The sequence below is a fragment of the Anarhichas minor genome, unplaced genomic scaffold (assembly GCF_050575085.1).
Source record: "Anarhichas minor isolate MPS153535 unplaced genomic scaffold, ASM5057508v1 ptg000058l, whole genome shotgun sequence".
In the NCBI taxonomy this organism is placed as follows: domain Eukaryota; kingdom Metazoa; phylum Chordata; class Actinopteri; order Perciformes; family Anarhichadidae; genus Anarhichas; species Anarhichas minor.
Genome location: NW_027466504.1, coordinates 8,767,327 through 8,785,750, shown reverse-complemented (window position 1 = coordinate 8,785,750; position 18,424 = coordinate 8,767,327). Strand labels below are relative to the sequence as shown.

The following is an 18,424-nucleotide window of genomic DNA, read 5'->3' as shown; positions in this document are numbered from 1 at the left end:
CAGATCCTGCGTCAGTATTTATTACACAACTGGGTTCATCGGTTATAATATACAGACATAAGCAGAGTGAGGTCAAAGCAACTTTATTCACATTTCAAAGAAAGTGGAACGTTATATCGGACCATTTCAAACAATCTGCTAAGTTATTTTAGCTGAAGCTCACCCATTCATGTAGCAATTACACAGACTGATATGGATCAAAAATCAATTATAAGCAATACAACAATCTGGATGATATGAAGCACATACTGTAGTTTACATGATGTAGTACCCGCCCATTTATCAGCAGACTAGAATTACATATTTTGCTCCAAAAATAATTTGAAAGCATGATGTGTTTAATATTCAATGGGCTCTAATAAAATCTCATTCTGTTTAAAATAGCGATGATCAAAATGAATGTTTACAACATAATTAAGGAGAAAAACACAAACAAAAAATAAGAAACTAACAATCAGCAGACCATGAGGTCATGTACTAAACCAGCGCCATGTAACAAACATGCATGATTGGAATCAAAAGGACACGGTGATGCAAAAAAAATCACAGAAAAATGGCACAGTTAACATCAACTTCTGAATAGTGAGGGATGATGACCAGACAAAAAGGACATCAGGAGAAAAGATGTAAATTGTGTCCCTTTGTAAATGTGCATCAAGTCCACAAATGATACATTCACACAATCAAAACTTCCTACGAACTTTAAAGTGAGCTTTTTTAAAAAGTGAACATTCAAATGCCTTTTAATGATATTTACATAATTTCCTTCATGACTTCAAGAAGAGTTCTCACTCATCAAAAACAACGATGACATGTCGAATAAATAAACACACTTAATAAGAAACTGTAGCTGATACAAACACGACATGTGGTGCTCTGCTGACAGACAACAAAACAAACCTAAAGAGACAAAGTTAATTTAGGCTGCAAGAATGTACGGTTCATTTCGGGGACTTCAGAAGAAGCTCGTCTTGAGTTTGATGGTTGGTGCAGCCTGCACAGTCGGCTGAGCTAGCCTGGCCGCAGCTTTGGCTCTGCTGCTGGCCTGATTGGCCCGTATAGCAGATTCCAAACGGATTTTAAGCTCAGGTGCTGCACCAATTACTATCTTGAACGCAGCTGGATAGAGGGGGCCAATCCGCATCAAGTTCTGAAGGGCAAACTCATGCAGGGCTCTGGAGACTTGGGGCGCAGAGGAGATGGCATTTTCATCCAAAAGGTAGGAGACAAGCGTTGGAACAAGAAGAGCCAGCAACTGCACCCCTATTAAAACAAATAATAAAAAGATAATCACCAACGGCAAAACTAATAAGATGGACCGAAAAGGGCTGAGAGAGTTTAACTGCACCGAACACAAAAGGAAATAAGGCCACAAATAAGCGGAATACCCCAATGTGATGATTTGCTGATTTTCCGTTCATTAGAGCACTTAATATTGTTAGTCAGACAAAACAAGACTTCTGAAGACGTCACCATAAACTGCACATATATTGTTTTACTGTTTCCTGACATTTTTTAGGCCAAGAGATTCGTCAATGAAATTATCTGCAGATCAATTTGTAATGAAAATATTCTGTAATAGTGGCCCTAAATATGTGATGCATAGCACAAGCTGCATATTAAATAGAATATACCACAAGTATGAAATCAATCAACGTTTTTATAGCATTACCCAAGTACGCAGTGCAGCTTGCTTTACTTGGGAAATAAAAACAAGAGGAAGCAGGAACAAGATAATTGGGGAAACAAAATACACAATTTGAATACATGAAATAGAATATATTATATCACGTAATGTTGGAATCAATAGTTCAATTGACAGTAAACCAGAGCAGGGATTCTAAAATGGAGCTTTCAATGCTATATTGCTCTGATCTTTGACAGCGCACATCCAAAGGCACAGAGCTAAACACTTTAAGAGGCCTCCTTTAATGGAGCTAAACACTTTAATGGAACAAATACGCCACTGTATCGGTCCATTAGGCGGAGGCATACTTACGGTTCTGCTCTTCACCCATGCCGACCAGATTCTCTAGGACCCTGATGCCCTCCTGCACAGCCTGCAGCTCAGCAGCAGTCCCTGGCCGACTGCGCTCCACCGCCTTCAGCTTCTCCACCATCACTGGAGCCAGAGCGTGGATGTACGGAGTAGACAGCGCACGGCTGGAGTGCTGAAACACTGACAACAGCAGCTGGTAACACCGTGCCTGAACCTGCGGCAAAAAGAATGAAATCACTCATATTAACTTGACCACACACATCTGGAATACACCTTTTGTTCAGGCATTCAGACTGTGTCCAGGTTGAGATTCTCACCATACCTCAGCTGTGTTTGTATTCATAGGTGCTTACCCAGGGATCGTTAGAGTTGAGGGCATTTCGGAAGCGGTCCATGCAGCCTTTCTGCAGGACGGTTACTCCTACAAGTTCATTGCTGGCAGACAGCAGGAAGAGTGTGATGGCTGTTAACATACTGACCTCATCCATGTCGGGCCTGGACTCATCTATAGAAATACACAAGAAGCATGCAAAACTGTCAATGAATAATGATGTCATACTGTTTTCTTACCCCCTCAGCAGAAGGGCCACAGCTCACGGTCAAACACAAGTGTGCATTTGCTTACCTGGCTGTGAGTGCTCGAGTACAGACGCCAGGCTGCTCCTCACGAGGCCGGTCCACTGTGTCTGCATGCTCTCCACCCGGGCCAGTGGGGAGGTGATGATGGTCTTGATGCCCTGCAGGGTGGCTGACACGGTCACAGGCACCGAGTTGTCAGCAGTCTTAACTGCAGCTTCCCTCAGCACCCCCGTGATTAGGAAGAGCACCGTGGGAAGGATGGTCATGCTTCCTGTACAAGGTGAAGAGAGACTGTGAGGAATGGGCATTTCACAGCGAACTCCACACTGCTATGCTAATAATATTCATACTTACTCCTAATCTCACACAATTGCATGAAGCTAATACCATACTGTCATTGGAAGGCGAAAAGAGACCCCGGCAGAAACAGCCTTTGTCAGCTTGAGTTTAAGAGTTTAGTTCATCAATAGCAGACGCAAACCTCAACAATGCAGGCCAAGCAAGCTAATAATTCTAAATAAAACATTCAAGTTGGAACAGAGCTTTGCTATCAATATGTACTGTGAGTCTACAGATCTATGCCTTTTTTCAGATTTTGCCTGGTGTGTGTGTGTGAGTGTGTGTTGTTGTAGTTTGCTTCAGGCCTCACCAGCAGGAGAGCAGAGAGATGGCAGTTCTGCCAGGATGGATACCGTGTTTGCCACCAGGCGTGCACTTTCTTCAGGTAGTCGCTGAGGCCTGAGAGGCACATGGCTGGGCGACTCCTTCACGCGTGCATTAAGCTGTGGTAAGTGGCGGACCAGCACGAACACGAGCAGCTCCATGGCCGCAAACACCAGAGACTTGCCGGGTACGAGCTCCCCCGTGTCTCCTCCTTCCCCGAGGCTGGGCAGAGAGTCTTTCTCGCCTTCTTCCTCTTTGCCTGAACAAAATATCATAGTGACCTAGATCACTCAAACAGTCACACAATGTGAAACAACTTGACTATGAAGATAACACTTAACAGACTTAAAATTGATATCAACACGCTTTTGTTCAGTCATCTTTCACAGCACGGTGAGTTTTGCGTTTTCAGAATAAAACAGTGTTTTTAAGTGTAATGTAAATTAAACAAGGCTGAGCCTTGAGAGTGTGTTAGTTCCTGACCCTTGCTGGCTTTCTGTCGCTGCAGATGGTCCTGTGCAGCCCTGATGGTCTCCTGTACCACAGCAATGACCTGGAGCTGTACAGCAGGAGGATCCCGGGTCAGCAGCAGCCTGTGGAGCACGTTCAGCAGCTCCACTGCCAGCAGCTACAACAGAAATGACATTTACAGTAATGCCCCTCTGAAACACCGGGAATGTGAACATCGATGTTCATAATAATGCTCGACACATTATACTCACCATCTTGGCTCATTGCCAACAGGTCCACAAGTAGTTGTTTTATCAGAGTAATAAATGGTTTTATACAGTTTGTCAAATGTTTCAATCTCAATAAAAACATCTTCAAACACTTTCATACTGTATGGTAACAGAAATTCAATTTAATTTTTTTGCTATTCAAAGAACAGAAAATCTTCATTAATATAATATAAAATAGGCTAAAGCGAGAAGGATGTCCCCACTACCACGCACACAGAGATGGTAAGTGGATTGTAATGACTGTGTGGCAGCAGGAGAGAGCTGAAAAAACCCCAGCTTTTTTCTGAATTTGTAGAACACAATCTATGTATCCTTTGAAGCTCTCAGTATCCCATCATCTATTGTGTGGCGGCTAATTGTTTAATGGCGCGCATTGGAGCGATCCGTGTTGTCTTGTAAAGCCAGTAAATATCACGTGGTCCTGCGGTATTCACCACATATTTGCACTAAGGTGGTGATCAGTCACTGGTCAATATATCACTTGAACTAGACTAATGAACTAACTAATGCAAGGTGTAAACAACGGAGGCCATGCATACAATCCACTCTCTCTTATTTTGTACTTTGTAAAAGTTACTATTTCATTTGGGTTTATGCAGTGCTTGAATTTCTGTTAACATATGACAGCAATGCAGCACAAGGTTTTAATATTTATCTATACACTATATTATTTCAAATACATTTTTTAACAAAATTCAAATTCTATTAAAGTGATACAAATCTTCTACCGTCTCGCTCTTCCTGTTATTTCTGCACTCAAACTTGGGTCTTTACCTGGTCCTCTGCGATATGGATCTTAGCACTTGGAGATTCCAGCAGAGTGAATAGGGCTTGCAGGCAGGACATCACATGTTCCATGGGCTCCTCGGGCCGGGGGAAGCAAAGAAACTCTATACTGACACCTGAGAGCCAGAACACAGAAACGCACTTAGGATGTGTTCATACTATTCTCTTTTTCTATCCGCCGCCACCCCTGTAACTGTCTCCAGATGTGAGGTGGATCTGTGGCTATGAAAAAGTGTTCAGGTTTTTTAGAAGAATACCTATATTAGGGAGTGGCAGGGCTTAATAAGAGCCAAACAGTAAAAACACAGTAACATGAATACTATATACCACAAATGCTGTGTGTCTCTTTACCCAACATTAGATGCATCCTGTCTTTGACCGACTCCTCAAAGGTCTTTGTGGTGGGGGAGGGTGCTTGAGGGATGGCAGGAGCCCTGGAGAGAGATGAGGGAACCTCTTCTTTCTCTGCACCAGCGCCGAACCCGGTGCTGCTCAGCCACAGGGCCACAGCATGCAGCACGGGGGCCCATGAACCGCGATAGTGGATCCTTGCTGTGTCTATAGTCTCTGGAGTATAAAATGCTCCACCTGAACACGGACACACAACAATGGGAAATGCCTTGGGTTTAACCATATTACTTTGAAAGGCTATTGGAATTGTTTACAAATGCACCGTATTCAAATACATGCCCCTAAATTGTATATTTATGCTAAGGCCACCTGAAATATTCAGTACATGTGCCCCATAACATCTCTAATAATGTGCTGGAACATCTGATCCCATCAAACAGCTATTTGACAGAATGATAGTCAGTGTTTTTGTTGACATTTTATTATTTTTGTAACGTCTCGAGTTGCTCTCTAGAGAATAAAATCACAACTTTTATTGGACCAAAACTAGAGCAAAGAACTCAAAGGCTAGTGCTTGAAGTTGACTAAATATCCATCTACTATTAGAAACACTGCAGGTCTACAATGCAATGTAACAGTGTGTCCATGCGTGTGAAGAGATTTGACAGCAATGTGATCTTGGTAGGAGAAGAATCTGCCTTGTACCTTCAGGGGGCAGCTGACTGGAAAACTCAGCAGGCAGAGTGAGCAGAGCGTAGTCTCGCAGCATGGCCAGCCACAGGCGGCTCAGCGAGGGCAGCTCTGGCTGCACCAAAGTGATGAGGCTGTCGGGTGGAAGCACGTTGGCGCCCAGATCATCCTCATCCTCGTCGTCGTCTCCATTTCGGACGGGTTTGGCAGGCTTAGACTCTGCGTCTTTCTTGATCTTCATTGCCACCACATACACCTGAGAAAGAAAAGCCGGTGTGTATAGTCAGCCTTATGATGTACATCATCTCGAATATAAGAAATCCGTGACAGTACTCGGACCGAGGTCCTCGGTCTCACCTCAGCCCACGCCTTTAGCACGGCCAGTTTCTCCATCGTGGTGGCACTCTCGCTGTACAGCTGACTGGATGAGCCTTTCCCAGCCTGCACCTTGTCCAGCGACGACACCAGCAGGTTGTGGACTCGCCGCAGGTCATTGAGGTCACTGACTACGCCACTTCCAATCCACGTACTACACACCTGTGGTCACAGTAATGAATGATGAAACAAATTGACCATTTACAGCACCCACCGCCTTAACCTGCATTACATAACAGAGCGTTCAAGGTGGATTAGCCATCATACAGGGGGCTGTATGACAAAGAGCAGTTATTAATAAATAGGGCAGACATGTTTGGGCTGTACAAGTGGAGCAGACATTATAAGATTACATCATTCTGAGGAGAAGTGTTATTAGAGTGTCTCGGGGCCAAGGGCAGGAGAAGGAGAGCTACAAATGAGTTAAGATGCAAATGTACTTAGCGAGCCATCTTTTTTGCTTATTTGAACAACAGTCACATCCCTCTCGAGGTAATGTTACCCCCTTGGGGTGGTACCAGGTGTTATGATCTATATTTTGTTTTCTATGTTGTTCTGAGTTCATCTTCACATTTAGAAAAGACAAACCCTGAGATCAAGAACAGAAAAGGTCTGAGAGCACAAACCCTAATCCAGAGAAACAGATAGAAAATGTCAAAGAGAAAGGTTTTTAATAATACTGCTGACATGTTTATTTTTTTCCACTGTCACTCATTCTTCACATCAGTCAAATAAGTCGAGCAATTAAGGCATTAAACACGACACTGCTGGGTTCTGAGGGGATGATGAGTCACTGCAGTTGCAATTAACCATCACTGTAGAAGCACCATCAAAATAAAGTCTGTAAATATCTGTAAGGCTGCTTATTAGAATTAATGTTACAGTACAAACAGAGCTGGTTAGGTGTATCCCATCAAACAGGGCTATGGAGTGAAAGGGTTTACAGCTAATAGCTGTTATAAAGTTTCTTCTAAATGGTAACGGAGCAGAGTTTCTTACCTGGCATGCCTTCGCTGTTATGTCAGACGGTGTATCAGGTGAAAATGCAGGTCTGAGGGCAGCTCCGACCTAAATGAATACATGGTACAATGTTCACTTTTTCCATTTTGTTTTTGCTGCGTTATTATCATTTTGGGACTCTTGCAGCATCATGCAATCTGATGTGTTTCTGACTCACATTGGCCTGGTATTGCTCCAGGATAACGTGTCCCGGGAACTCGGGCTCTGGTACGGACGCAAACTTTTTAATGATGTCCTCCAGGGCCTGCAGGCCGGCCATCCTCAGCTGGTTACTGTGGTCTGTGGCCGCCATGAAGGCCATGCGGATGAGGTCAGACAAATGGAGCACCAACGGATCTCCTAGATGGACAAAGATGGAACAAGGATCGAGTGAGGAATAGAAACAATTTGAAAATCACTGTCAGGAATGTGACCTCAGTGAGAAGCCACATTAATCAATCAGAAAATAGAATGTATAACAGATTTATGTTCATTTCAACCTTTGCCAGTCAATGTTTATGTACTTTTTTTGTTCTTTGATGATGGTTTGCACGTCAGCAAGACAGTAGAAATGTTGCCTCCTCCAATGTCACTGTGTTTGCTTTTTCCTGAGAATTAATTGAAAAGATTCAATACAGAAGGACACAACAAATCAGTTTTTTTCAAGGCTGACTCAAAGAAGCCAGATATTGACCTTGAGGCTTGGCTTTCGTCGAGTTTCAGCTGAAGTGCACCTTTCAAGGGATTAGTTGGACACACCAATATGCAGACCAACCGTCCACTCAATCCCAGTCACTAAATGTGGCTTAGCTGCTTCCAGAGCTGCAAAATCACTACACTGTGTCATTACTGTATGGTCTGTAGAAGGCTGCTTTACTTCAGAGGAGCTTATATAAATACCGGCTCCTCTGTCTGTCACAGGGGGAAAAAAACATCCCTCCCACTTTTGCTTACTCATCTCTAGCTTTCTTCCATCTTTACATAAAAGCACACATGAATGAGCTTTATTCAGCAGCAACACTTGGAGGTCACAAAAATATATAGAAACCAAACAAACAGTCTGTACTAAACAAACAGCTGGGCCATCGGTTAGTAGAAAATATGTTCTGTATGTAAGCAACAGTTTTAATATCGGTATATGACTTTAGAAAATCAATTTGAAGCACAGATCACAGATGGCATAAATCAATCTCAAGTCCTCTGAGCTCCTCTGTTCTGGCAGCATGGTGGATCGTACCTTTGGGGTTCTTGGCTTGTGCAGAGCGGGCAGCTGCCAGGTCAAAGTGTGCTTTGTCACTCTCACACAGCAGGATGATGCGGCACAAACAGTCCGCGGCAAATACCCGCGTCACCCAGCGCGGCGCCACAGAGGGCTTCGACTTGTCATCTTCACCCAGACCTGTGAACATGGTGTCATCGTCCATCTCGTCTTTTTTCTCCGAGTCTTCCTCATCCTCATCCTCATCCTTTTCCACCTCGATTACAACCGGTCCTCCTACATCTGAAAGAGCAATTGGACACAGACACGATACAAGGATTTAAAAGAAAAGACACAAAACATTTAAACTGGTATTGGGTCGTAGAATAAACCTGCCTTGACTGCTGTTTGATGCTTTGTTTCATGTTCTAGCCTTTATTTTGAAATCTTAACTTCTTTAAAGATTTACCTGTAGTTGCTGCCAGGACGTCCTTGCAGAGTTTCAGCCAATGAGAAAGCTTTTCCACAGCAAGAGACGACAGCATGTGGCCCAGTGTATCATGGATATCAGAGCACAGCTTCCTGTCCGTCTCCCGATCCAGCATGCCAAACAGAACGCCCTCCAGACCAGTTTCAGTGATGTTCAGATGTTCTAATCCAGGGACAGAGTCAACACAGTAAGAGTCTCTCTTAGGTATGTTTACTAAACAAAATGCTCTCGTCAGGTTCAAGATTTGCACTCACTGATTGTAGTGTTGTCTCCTGGTCTCTTCGCCAGGCTCATGGCATACTCACAGACCTCTGCAGCCTCTCTCTGAGCGAGCTGCCTCAGGCAGGCAACGGCAGCACGGCGCAGCAACAGATGAGAGCTGCATAGGTGCACCTGCAGGAACCCCATACAGCAGGAAATTATGATTAAAAAGAAACTACAACTACTATAGCCTGGAACTCATCGTGTCTCATCATGTCTTACACAGAGACAGGGCACCAGGCTGGACAGGTTAACATGGCGTGGAGCGAACATGTGCAGCTGCTGCAAACATGAGATGGCAGCTGCCTGCACAAGGGAATCAGAGTGGTCCTGCATTATGGCACAGCCAACCAGGCAGGACGAGCGGATGGTGGAGATAGTGGCTCCATTTCCTAGCAAACCGAATGACACAGATTAGAAAGAGAGACAATAATATTCAGAATTTTAGCAGTTGTAGGATACACAGTATGTCTTCGAGTCTACTTCAGCAGCTGTTAGTGTGATTACACTGCCACCTGCTGGCCGGGGAAGGGTATTTTATGGGAATATTATGATTAAGTGACAGAGTCGAGGAGGTTTGTGATTCTATTTCTGCCACAGTTACCCTGTAATTCTGGTCCCACAGTGGTGATGAGAGCTCCTAAGCAGCGGCCCAAACACTGGTGCACCTCTGTGTGAGACGGTGGCACAGTGAGGAGCAGGGTGAGCACCAGGGACAGCGTAGGCTCCACATAGCCTCTGTACATGGGACCACTAGAATCCACAATCAGAGCCAGAGAGTGCAGAGCCCATGTCTGTCGGAAGAAAAATAGATGGAGAATATCTGAATAGTGATGTATAAAGCACAAATAATGATTTTTAATTTAAATATTGCTAAAACATTAAAGTACAATAGAAAAACAACACACATTACTCCAAGTAAACCAAACTATAGTAATTCAGTTTAGATGAAAAACAAAGAAAAATATATTTTCCTATTTTCTATCAATTGTGGTGAATTGTAAAATTCATTCCTCCTGCGTAATTCACTGTACCTGGACCTCATGAGAGGACCCATCCTGGGCCAGAGCCAAAAGGATGCTGACACTGGTCTTTAAGTGCTGGCCTGAGCCAATCCCTCCAACATATCGATGCAGACAGCCGAGAGCCAGTGAATGGCCCGTCCTTGATACTACATCGCGGGCAGACTTCAGTCTGGAAAGAGAGGAGGAGAAGAGATATGGATCACACGATTAAAGCAAAGGATAGAGATGTAAGCTAGATTCAGATCAAGATAGATTATGAGGACAATGAAAAACCAAAAACAATTTGTATCTTCCTGAAAACATTCTTGACTTCTAATAAAATGTGAATGTTTTTTTTTTCTCTGTAACTGATTATAACGGTGGTTTGCCTTGATCTTGACAAGGAGAATAATAGAATAGACAGAGACTTAACAATAAAAATAAATAAAGATATGAAATGCGTACTTATCAAAGCTGGTCTGTGCCATTCTGGCGATGAAGGTAGCCTCTCCAACCACCTGAGCCATCCTGCCCAGAGCCTCTCCAGCAGCACAGCGCAGGATGGGGTTGGGATTGTCCAACGCTCCCATCACCAGGGCCAGGGCCGACTTACGCACCTCCTCAGGGCCCAGAGTACTCTTGTTCTCAGCCAAACCCTTCGGTCAGGAGGAGGTACATTATTTCTCGTTGTATATATTACCCGAATAATGAAACATGATATTTCTGTCTTAAGAGGATATGAAACAAGTTATCTCACCTTGAGGGCACTAAGCACTGCAGTGAAGATGTTCAGTTGGACCGCCTGCTGTCGAATTCCTTTAGCCTGTTTTATGCACTCTGCAAAGTGGTCCAGCATCTGCAGCCTGAATCATATAAGTCGGGTCGAATATATTACAAACAAGCATGTTAAGAGCTTCACAACAAGTCAACAGTGAATATAAATACATAACAAAAACCAACAAGAGAAACAACATATCACAAAAACATAAGACGCAACCTGTTGACATGCTGCAAACATGTCCATATGTCCGCAGCAAGAACTAAACTCCTCACCTGTGTTTGGAGGAGACATGTGGAAAAACTACACCAAACAGAGCCACTGAAGCGTCGATGACGGACACACCCAAAGGGAGAGGCCCTGGGATGGCCTCGCCTATGGGAACACGCAGGTAGATTGAGGAGGGATCGTGCTCCAGAGCGCCGCTGCCAGACGCACTGTTGGGCTGCAGCTGTTTAGGAACAATCACACAGTAGAGTCAACCGTGACCAAGACTTCACGTAACAATAGATAGACAGTTATTGTCAACCAATTCACAAAGGAAATGAGAATTTCTTTATTCTTAGAACATGTAGTCGTGTTTGGATTCATCATGTCATTGATGATTTCACTCACCTGATCCTCGATGCATTTGTGGTCGGTCTCCTGTAGCCATGAACCCATGAGCACACTGTCGTCACAGTGACAGAGAGAGCGCAGCAAGGAGGTGGTAGTGTTGGCCGAGTTGTCAGTCAAAGTGAACTCGGCCACCAGCTCCCTCAGGAGGGCGTTGAAGCTGCCTGCACAAGAAGAAAACTGTTTTATAAAAAACGCTTCCTGAAACGTTATTTACATCTGTGAAAATAAAAGCAGAAGTGACTGTGTTACCTTCATAGGTCTTGGGAGGCAATAGAGCCAGGATGTCGTACAACCGCAGCCTCACCATCGCTGCACTTGCTTTCAGGTGAGCACCATGGACCTTAATGATGGCAGGGACACTGAAAAACATTACAAGCATTAGATATATAATCTGGAAACAGTGAAAGAAATGCAGGAAGTAGTTATCACACAATGAACTGCGTGTCCTGAAATCCTCCATCACACTTAAAAGCATCCCACTCACTGAGACATCATGGTCATGGCACATTCAATGGGTGTCATCAGTCTGCGGATCACATCTTCTGTAAGCAGCTCGGGACAGTGGGCCACAAAGCTGCGCATGGCTACAGAAGACAAAGGAGCAGGCGTGTTGGTCAGAAGTGCGTCCGCTCACATTACAGAGCATGTGCAGCTGTACAGGGTGGTGTGTTGGCTTTACCACACAGTGCTCCAGCTCGGCCCTCCAGGGTGACCTGCCAGGTGAAGGAGTCTCCTCTGGCCTTTTCTGCCTCCAGCTCCTTCTGGGAGCGAGGAAACACGTTCCTCCACAGCAGCAGCATCTTGGGAAGGTGATAGCGCACGAGGGAGGGACCTGAGAACAAGCGTAATGTGGTGGCAACGTCGTCAGCAAGAAGAGAGGGAGACAGTACTGTTGACGAATCAAGGCCAAGAACTAAGAGAGAGCTGTCTGGGAGGCTCACCCAGAGTCATGAGGGCACCCAGCAGCAGCCATCCAGCCTGCGTGCGCTGCAGGGACAGTCGACTATTCTGAGCAGCTGTCCTCAGGAGGTCTTCGGCTATACTCACCACCAACTACAAGAAAAGAACACAGATAACCCTTAAATCTCTGTAGGGCAATCAATGAGGCTGGTACAGAAGGCCAATCAGGGCTAAAATAAGTAGCAAGATGTAAATGACTAGATCTACAAGAGAAGCAGCCAATAAGATGAAATTCCCAGGCCACACACCTTGCCCTTGGAGTGGGGGATACCCAGTGGACACTGGTGTATGCCTCCCAGCAGAGCAGCCATCGCGAAGCTGTAGCCGCTCACAGCCTCAGGCGAAGTCTTCAGGTTGTTGATTCTCTCCGCACAGCGGTCCAGCAGTGGGGTCAACTGATACGGCAGCGCCACGGCGACACAGCGCAAGCACCATGCAGCGGCCAAGCGCGCCGCCATGCTGGGGTGCAGCAGCACTGAAGTTACAGTCTCAAGGAGTCCTGGCGAAGAGGACATGGAATATGTTACGAGGTTGTGAAGGAATCCAGTCCAAGTTAATTCCCTCTGGCGGGAGATTCCAACGTATTTTACTTTAAGAGTAATACTCAACAATTGCGCATACAGTGAACATTTTTGCAGTCAGTACAATAAGTGGCTGCAAGATTTATATTGCTGTTAGCAGCTAATATTCTGCTTAAAGGATAGTAAAACATTAGAATACATAACCAAAGTTAGAGAAGATGCTGGCCAAATTTATACAAGTTGGCTTGGTAAGCTAATTTTCACTCCAGTTAGGAGCATAATCCTCCATATAATCCCACTTTATAGACACTTAAGAGCACTGAAACACATGTCCGATTAATTAAATATTTTGTCCGTCTCACCTATAGAAGGCTCCTGAATGAGTGGCGAGGCTGTAGCACTCAAGCTCTGAACCAGACTGCCCAGCTCCTTTAGGGCACACACCATGACATGCTGACTGGCGGAGACATCAGCGGCCCCCGCCTTGTTCTCTCCACTGATGTCATTCACAACTGCCTCTGAAAAAACAAGCGGCAGAGAAAGAAAAACAAACACGGTCGGTTTGTTAGTATAAAAGGCTGTTGATTAAGCTCTAAAATCCTTAAAAATAAGGTAACCCGTTACTAATCAATGTGTGCAGCATTGATGGATAACGTGAGCTGCACTAATTCTGACATGTTACATAAAACGCATTGTAACAACATAACTGGCTGTCCACATTAGTCCATGTGTTGCTGTCACACATTATGAAAATATTTCAACTGCAGCAATACAATCCTTCAACGTACTGAGGAGCACGCTGCTATAGGCAGCACTGCTCTGAGAATCTTTTTTAAAAACAAAAAAGGTGCAATGCATTAAACAAAGATTATAGTTGTATTAAAGAATAAATGTGACGAGAAAAACACTAACATTTTCGAAATCAGAAAGATCACCGATTAGAATATCTGAGGGTAATTTATCAAGAACTTAAATCCTCAGAGCAAAAATAGACGACAGTCAAGAAAGATCACACAAAAGGAAAGAAACTAAACGACTTTCGGAAGAGATTTAAAGCTGCTTCTTGAACTGTGGCAGTCATGTTATTCCATACAACTTGGGACAGCAGGGACCAACTGTAGAATGAAGAGGGGAACATACACTAGGGGGTCCCACTGCCATCATGTATCCAGGACACATTTTTAAAGTTACTTTTAGCATGGATATTTCACAAAGTCTCATTTCAAGAAGTCTCACAGATCCAACTGGATGGAAAAGCAGCAAGAACAGTAAAGAGCACAGGACCACATCTGAAGAGACACCAACATTCAACATCCTTTTTAATTTCTGTTTGAACAACAATATGAACGAGAGAATGTATGTTTGACATAGTTTACATCAGTTTAAAAGGTTGCAAAGCAAATCAGAGTAAGAATCATCCTTTTTGAATGAGGTAAAGGTGATTTTAAAAATGATTGATGTGCTGTTATGCAGGGGAAAAAATAAATTTGGAGGAAATCAATAAAACTTAATGATGGACAAACGTGCAAATGTTATGTCGTGTTGCTGTGGGGGGAAATGGCTTGTTCCTACTAAATGTGTCTGTGAATTTAGTGGCACATGCAGTTTTTCTGCTGGTGTAAGCCAGACGTCAACAGTCAGAGAGAGTTAGGTCATGCTCCGTAGGGACTGTAATGCAATAAGAGAACAGGCAAACAGCCATGGAGGCTATGCAATAATGCAAGCAGGAGTAACTCAAATGCTGAGCTGGCAATGGATAATGTTACAGGCATTATGATGCTGCTTGTGATAAAAAAATAAATTAAAAAAAAGTAAAGATAGGAGGAGAGTGATCCAAAAGAAGCAGAGGCAGAAAGCAAGAAGGAAAGCAGAAATAGGGAAAGCCATCTCCGCACAACAAAAAGAAAAACCATCTCCGTCTACAACACAAGAGCCAACCATGCAAGAATTGTAGAAACTGAATGAAGGCTGAATTAAAAGTGATAATAATGGATGAGTACTTACTCTGCAATGCTCTGAACCGTGATATTTCCCCCCCATCCTCCTTACCCACAGCCCTCATTTGTTTGCTGATGGCTTGGCAGAGTTCTTTGCCGGCTGCAATTTGGGCTTTCTCTCCAAGTAAGCCCCCGAGGGTGGCGCGTAGCATGAAGGAAACACAGCGGCGCGAGTACACAGCCTCAACATGTGTCTGCGTGGCCCGGGGGTGAGACACTAGGTCCAAAACATGGGACAGGAATGTAGCAAAGTTGCGCTCCAGCCATTGACCACCAAGTGTAGTCACGAACACAACGTAGGCCTAAGGGAGATATGAAGAAAGATCACGCGTCAAGTGGTTGAAACGAGATAATGCAGGCTCAGATTCTTACGCTTGAGGAGTCACCTCACCTGTGTGATGCCCACTCGCACCTCCCTGCTGACAGAGCCTCCCCCCTTCAACATCTCCCCTCCGCTCTTCAGGAAGCCGGAGCCACCACGCAGAAAGCCTGTGGCCATTAGCTCCAGCACCTCCTCCAGAGTGGCCCGCTTCACGTTCTGACGCATCACTGAGGAAAGAAGCATTGAGCTCATGAAGAACTAAAGTGGTGGAGTTAGTCGTAAACTACACAAATTAACTCTTTGATCTACCAGCTGCTTGTTTGGGCAGCAGGGCAGTGGCCATGACCGTCCCCAGCAGTTTGGCCACGGCTACCCGAACGCCATAGTTGGATCCTTCCAAGGCCTTGTAGCACAAAGTGGCCACGTTCTCCAGTTCTGTGGTCCACATGAATACTGCCTCATTCTGCAGCTCCAGCAGGCACTGATCAGACGAGCAAATAAAGATGGAGTCCTGTTAGTAACGTCTACAATATGCATGTACAGGACACATTGAATCTATCATAGAGAGACTGATGATGCATATCAACAATTTGAATGCTTAGTTCATACATGTCTTTGCAATATACTGGCCCTACAGCTTGTACAATATACAGTTGTTATGTATCTTTTACATGAATGACATGAATGAAGGAAGTTAACATGGACCCAAGCTGTTGCCTGACGATGCAATACAGTTGAAGTGGTCTGTAGGGTGGAGATTTGCAAGACACGTTTGAGTTTGGTCACCGTAAATGACATCGCAAAGATATAGTGTAATCTGTAACTATTTTACAGCTCAATTCGATATTTTTCTGAGACCAACCTTTGCTACAGCACAGCGTACGGCCATGGACCGGTCTGTGAGAAGAGAGCGGGCATTCTTGTAGATATCTCTGTGACATGAGGCTGCAGCTCCCCCCAGTCCATAGAGCACCTTCTGCAGACTGAGAAGGATCTCTCCTCTGCCTTGGGACTACATCAACAAAGTATGGAAAAACAGGAGGATTCAAATAAATGTCATGTTTCTGAATAGTAAATCTATTTAGTTATTCGTTTCTGTTCCTATATTCCAGTACACACTTTGACCTGATACATTCTTGCTATAATAAAATGGAAAACTGCATTCCATTTTCCAATATTGTAAAAGTCCTACCTCAGCACTCTTTAATGCCTTCAAAAGATTATTAATAGTGTCTGGAAAGGAGCTTCCCAGCATCCTGCCCATCTTCTCATAAAAAGCTCCAACACATGCCACGGCAGCACTGGAAGAAAAGTTACTGAATGCATTAAAATGAAAGGACACATTACAGTTCACTTTAAACTGATAAACAATGCAATGCAATAGTTGAAGAGAACTTAAATGCACATATAAAATAGATTGTCTCTTGAAATTGATCTGCCATAACTGTGCGTTTCTTTTATTTCCAGATATCTTCACATTCAGAATGCAAATCTCCTCTTGAGAATATTCAGACTGGCTTAATATCCTGTGCCATGAGTTAGATTTAACCTCACAGCTTCATACATATTATCATCTATGGTAAAACACTGCAGGACAACGCTGATGCCGCTTCAACCACTGTGATTCCTTTCCAAGAGACACATGATAACATCTGGTCATGTACACTTAATCTCCCCTTTTAAACATGAAATGCCATCCTGCAGATTAACATTGGGATTAACTGCTAATACCCTTGAAGGTGGGCTACAGTTTCTGCCTGAAACACAGAGCAGTGCTGAACATCTAATATATTAATGCAAATGTGTATATTATCAAGCAGAATATCTCACTGTATTCTAAATACACAGTGCTGCGATTAAGTGGGATCTTACAGTTTTGTTGGCAAGTACGCAGGCGTGTCATCCTTGCTTTTGATGATGTCATTGCATTTATCCAAAGTCTGGAAAACAGTGAAGGTGTCCCCGATGCTGTAGAGGGTAGCAAGGTTTTTGGCCAGCAGTTTCCTTGTTGGCGGTCCAGGGGCACTGCTGATCAGTCCAGTCAGCTGTTCCACCAGCTTCTTCTGTTTCTCCTTCACGTCCACCTGCCACGCAAATGCACGACAAAGTCACAAACTGGCGCAAATGAAACCCACCCAGAAAAACAATGCCAAAAATATGTACGGGTCACCTTATTCGCTGCCACGAGCACTTTGCCCAAGAAGCGGAGCCATTCGAAGATGAAGACGGGCCTCTTTGCTTCGGTGATCTGGGCCAAGGCATCTTCATTGAGCAGCAGACTGTGAGCCAGCTCCATGGTCAGGACCTTTAAACACAGTGCTGTACACCTTTGCCTCTGCAGAGTTATCTTAGGGCGTGTGCCTTGTCAGTAGATGTCTCTCCTCTGATATTCGCCCTTTCATCCGATCACCTAGACAGCATTAAAACGGAACTTCTGTTACTAGAGATCTGACATTTATCGTCCTGCAATAACTTGATTAGGTTTATGCAAGAGACACAGATATTAATTACAAAGTCATAGCAGCTTTCACTGCTTACGACGTTTATAAGTCCGTGTTTACTTGACGTATTGAGTGTAGCACACTGAACTGTCAAAGCTGGGTAGCGTTAACACTGATCTGTTCTACGCTGACAGCTGTCTGCCTCCAGCTGTTGATAGACCAGCTCGTTAGCAGCCTAAGCTAGCTGACGTTAGTTCCTACGAGGAACAAGCTGAGCTCCACACACACTCACCCAAACTGAGCGTTATCTATCTATCATCATCTCTTAAAACAGTTAGCTGTTCAAAAACACCTCAACAATAACAGCTTTCTAAAATATGAGATAAATGTAGAGGAATTGTTCATCCTACCCGTTTCCGATGCCCAGGATGAATGACGACGATGACGACGTGTCGGCGGTGTCCCATTAAAGTTTGCCCGACTTGAAACCAGAAAATGAATGTGCAGAATATATTGCTGTAACATAATCAAAAACAAAACATGTTTCACATTATGTGTATGTTATTCCCTCAGTTATCTACGTTTATTGAAAATAAATACCTTATTTTGATTTATTTGTCAAAAGCGCCAGAACTGTATACTTGGTACCTTG

At 44.1% G+C, this 18,424-nt stretch overlaps 1 protein-coding gene across 2 annotated transcripts; it reads right to left on the bottom strand.

The window, feature by feature from the left end:
• Positions 1-67: 67 nt before the first annotated feature.
• On the bottom strand, positions 68-18,278 carry heatr5b (HEAT repeat containing 5B). 2 transcript variants are annotated; one of them, XM_076077425.1, is made up of 37 exons: positions 18,183-18,278; positions 17,502-17,741; positions 17,204-17,415; positions 16,524-16,632; positions 16,194-16,343; positions 15,641-15,812; positions 15,401-15,558; positions 15,017-15,311; positions 13,375-13,530; positions 12,740-12,990; positions 12,473-12,584; positions 12,211-12,363; positions 12,016-12,115; positions 11,781-11,890; positions 11,529-11,692; positions 11,189-11,364; positions 10,893-10,998; positions 10,601-10,791; positions 10,166-10,325; positions 9,736-9,925; positions 9,354-9,523; positions 9,125-9,263; positions 8,850-9,032; positions 8,420-8,683; positions 7,707-7,790; positions 7,361-7,542; positions 7,183-7,251; positions 6,166-6,345; positions 5,824-6,064; positions 5,119-5,355; positions 4,756-4,883; positions 3,725-3,869; positions 3,228-3,500; positions 2,625-2,849; positions 2,353-2,504; positions 2,000-2,213; positions 68-1,263 (listed from the first exon to the last, which is right to left on the bottom strand). In XM_076077425.1, the coding sequence occupies exons 2-37, from the start codon at positions 17,625-17,627 to the stop codon at positions 956-958; spliced, it is 6,285 nt and encodes a 2,094-aa protein (XP_075933540.1). In that variant the 5' UTR covers positions 17,628-17,741; positions 18,183-18,278; the 3' UTR covers positions 68-955. The 2 variants fall into 2 exon arrangements, with proteins under 2 accessions (XP_075933540.1, XP_075933541.1); XM_076077426.1 differs by having other exon boundaries at positions 15,062-15,311.
• Positions 18,279-18,424: the final 146 nt, after the last annotated feature.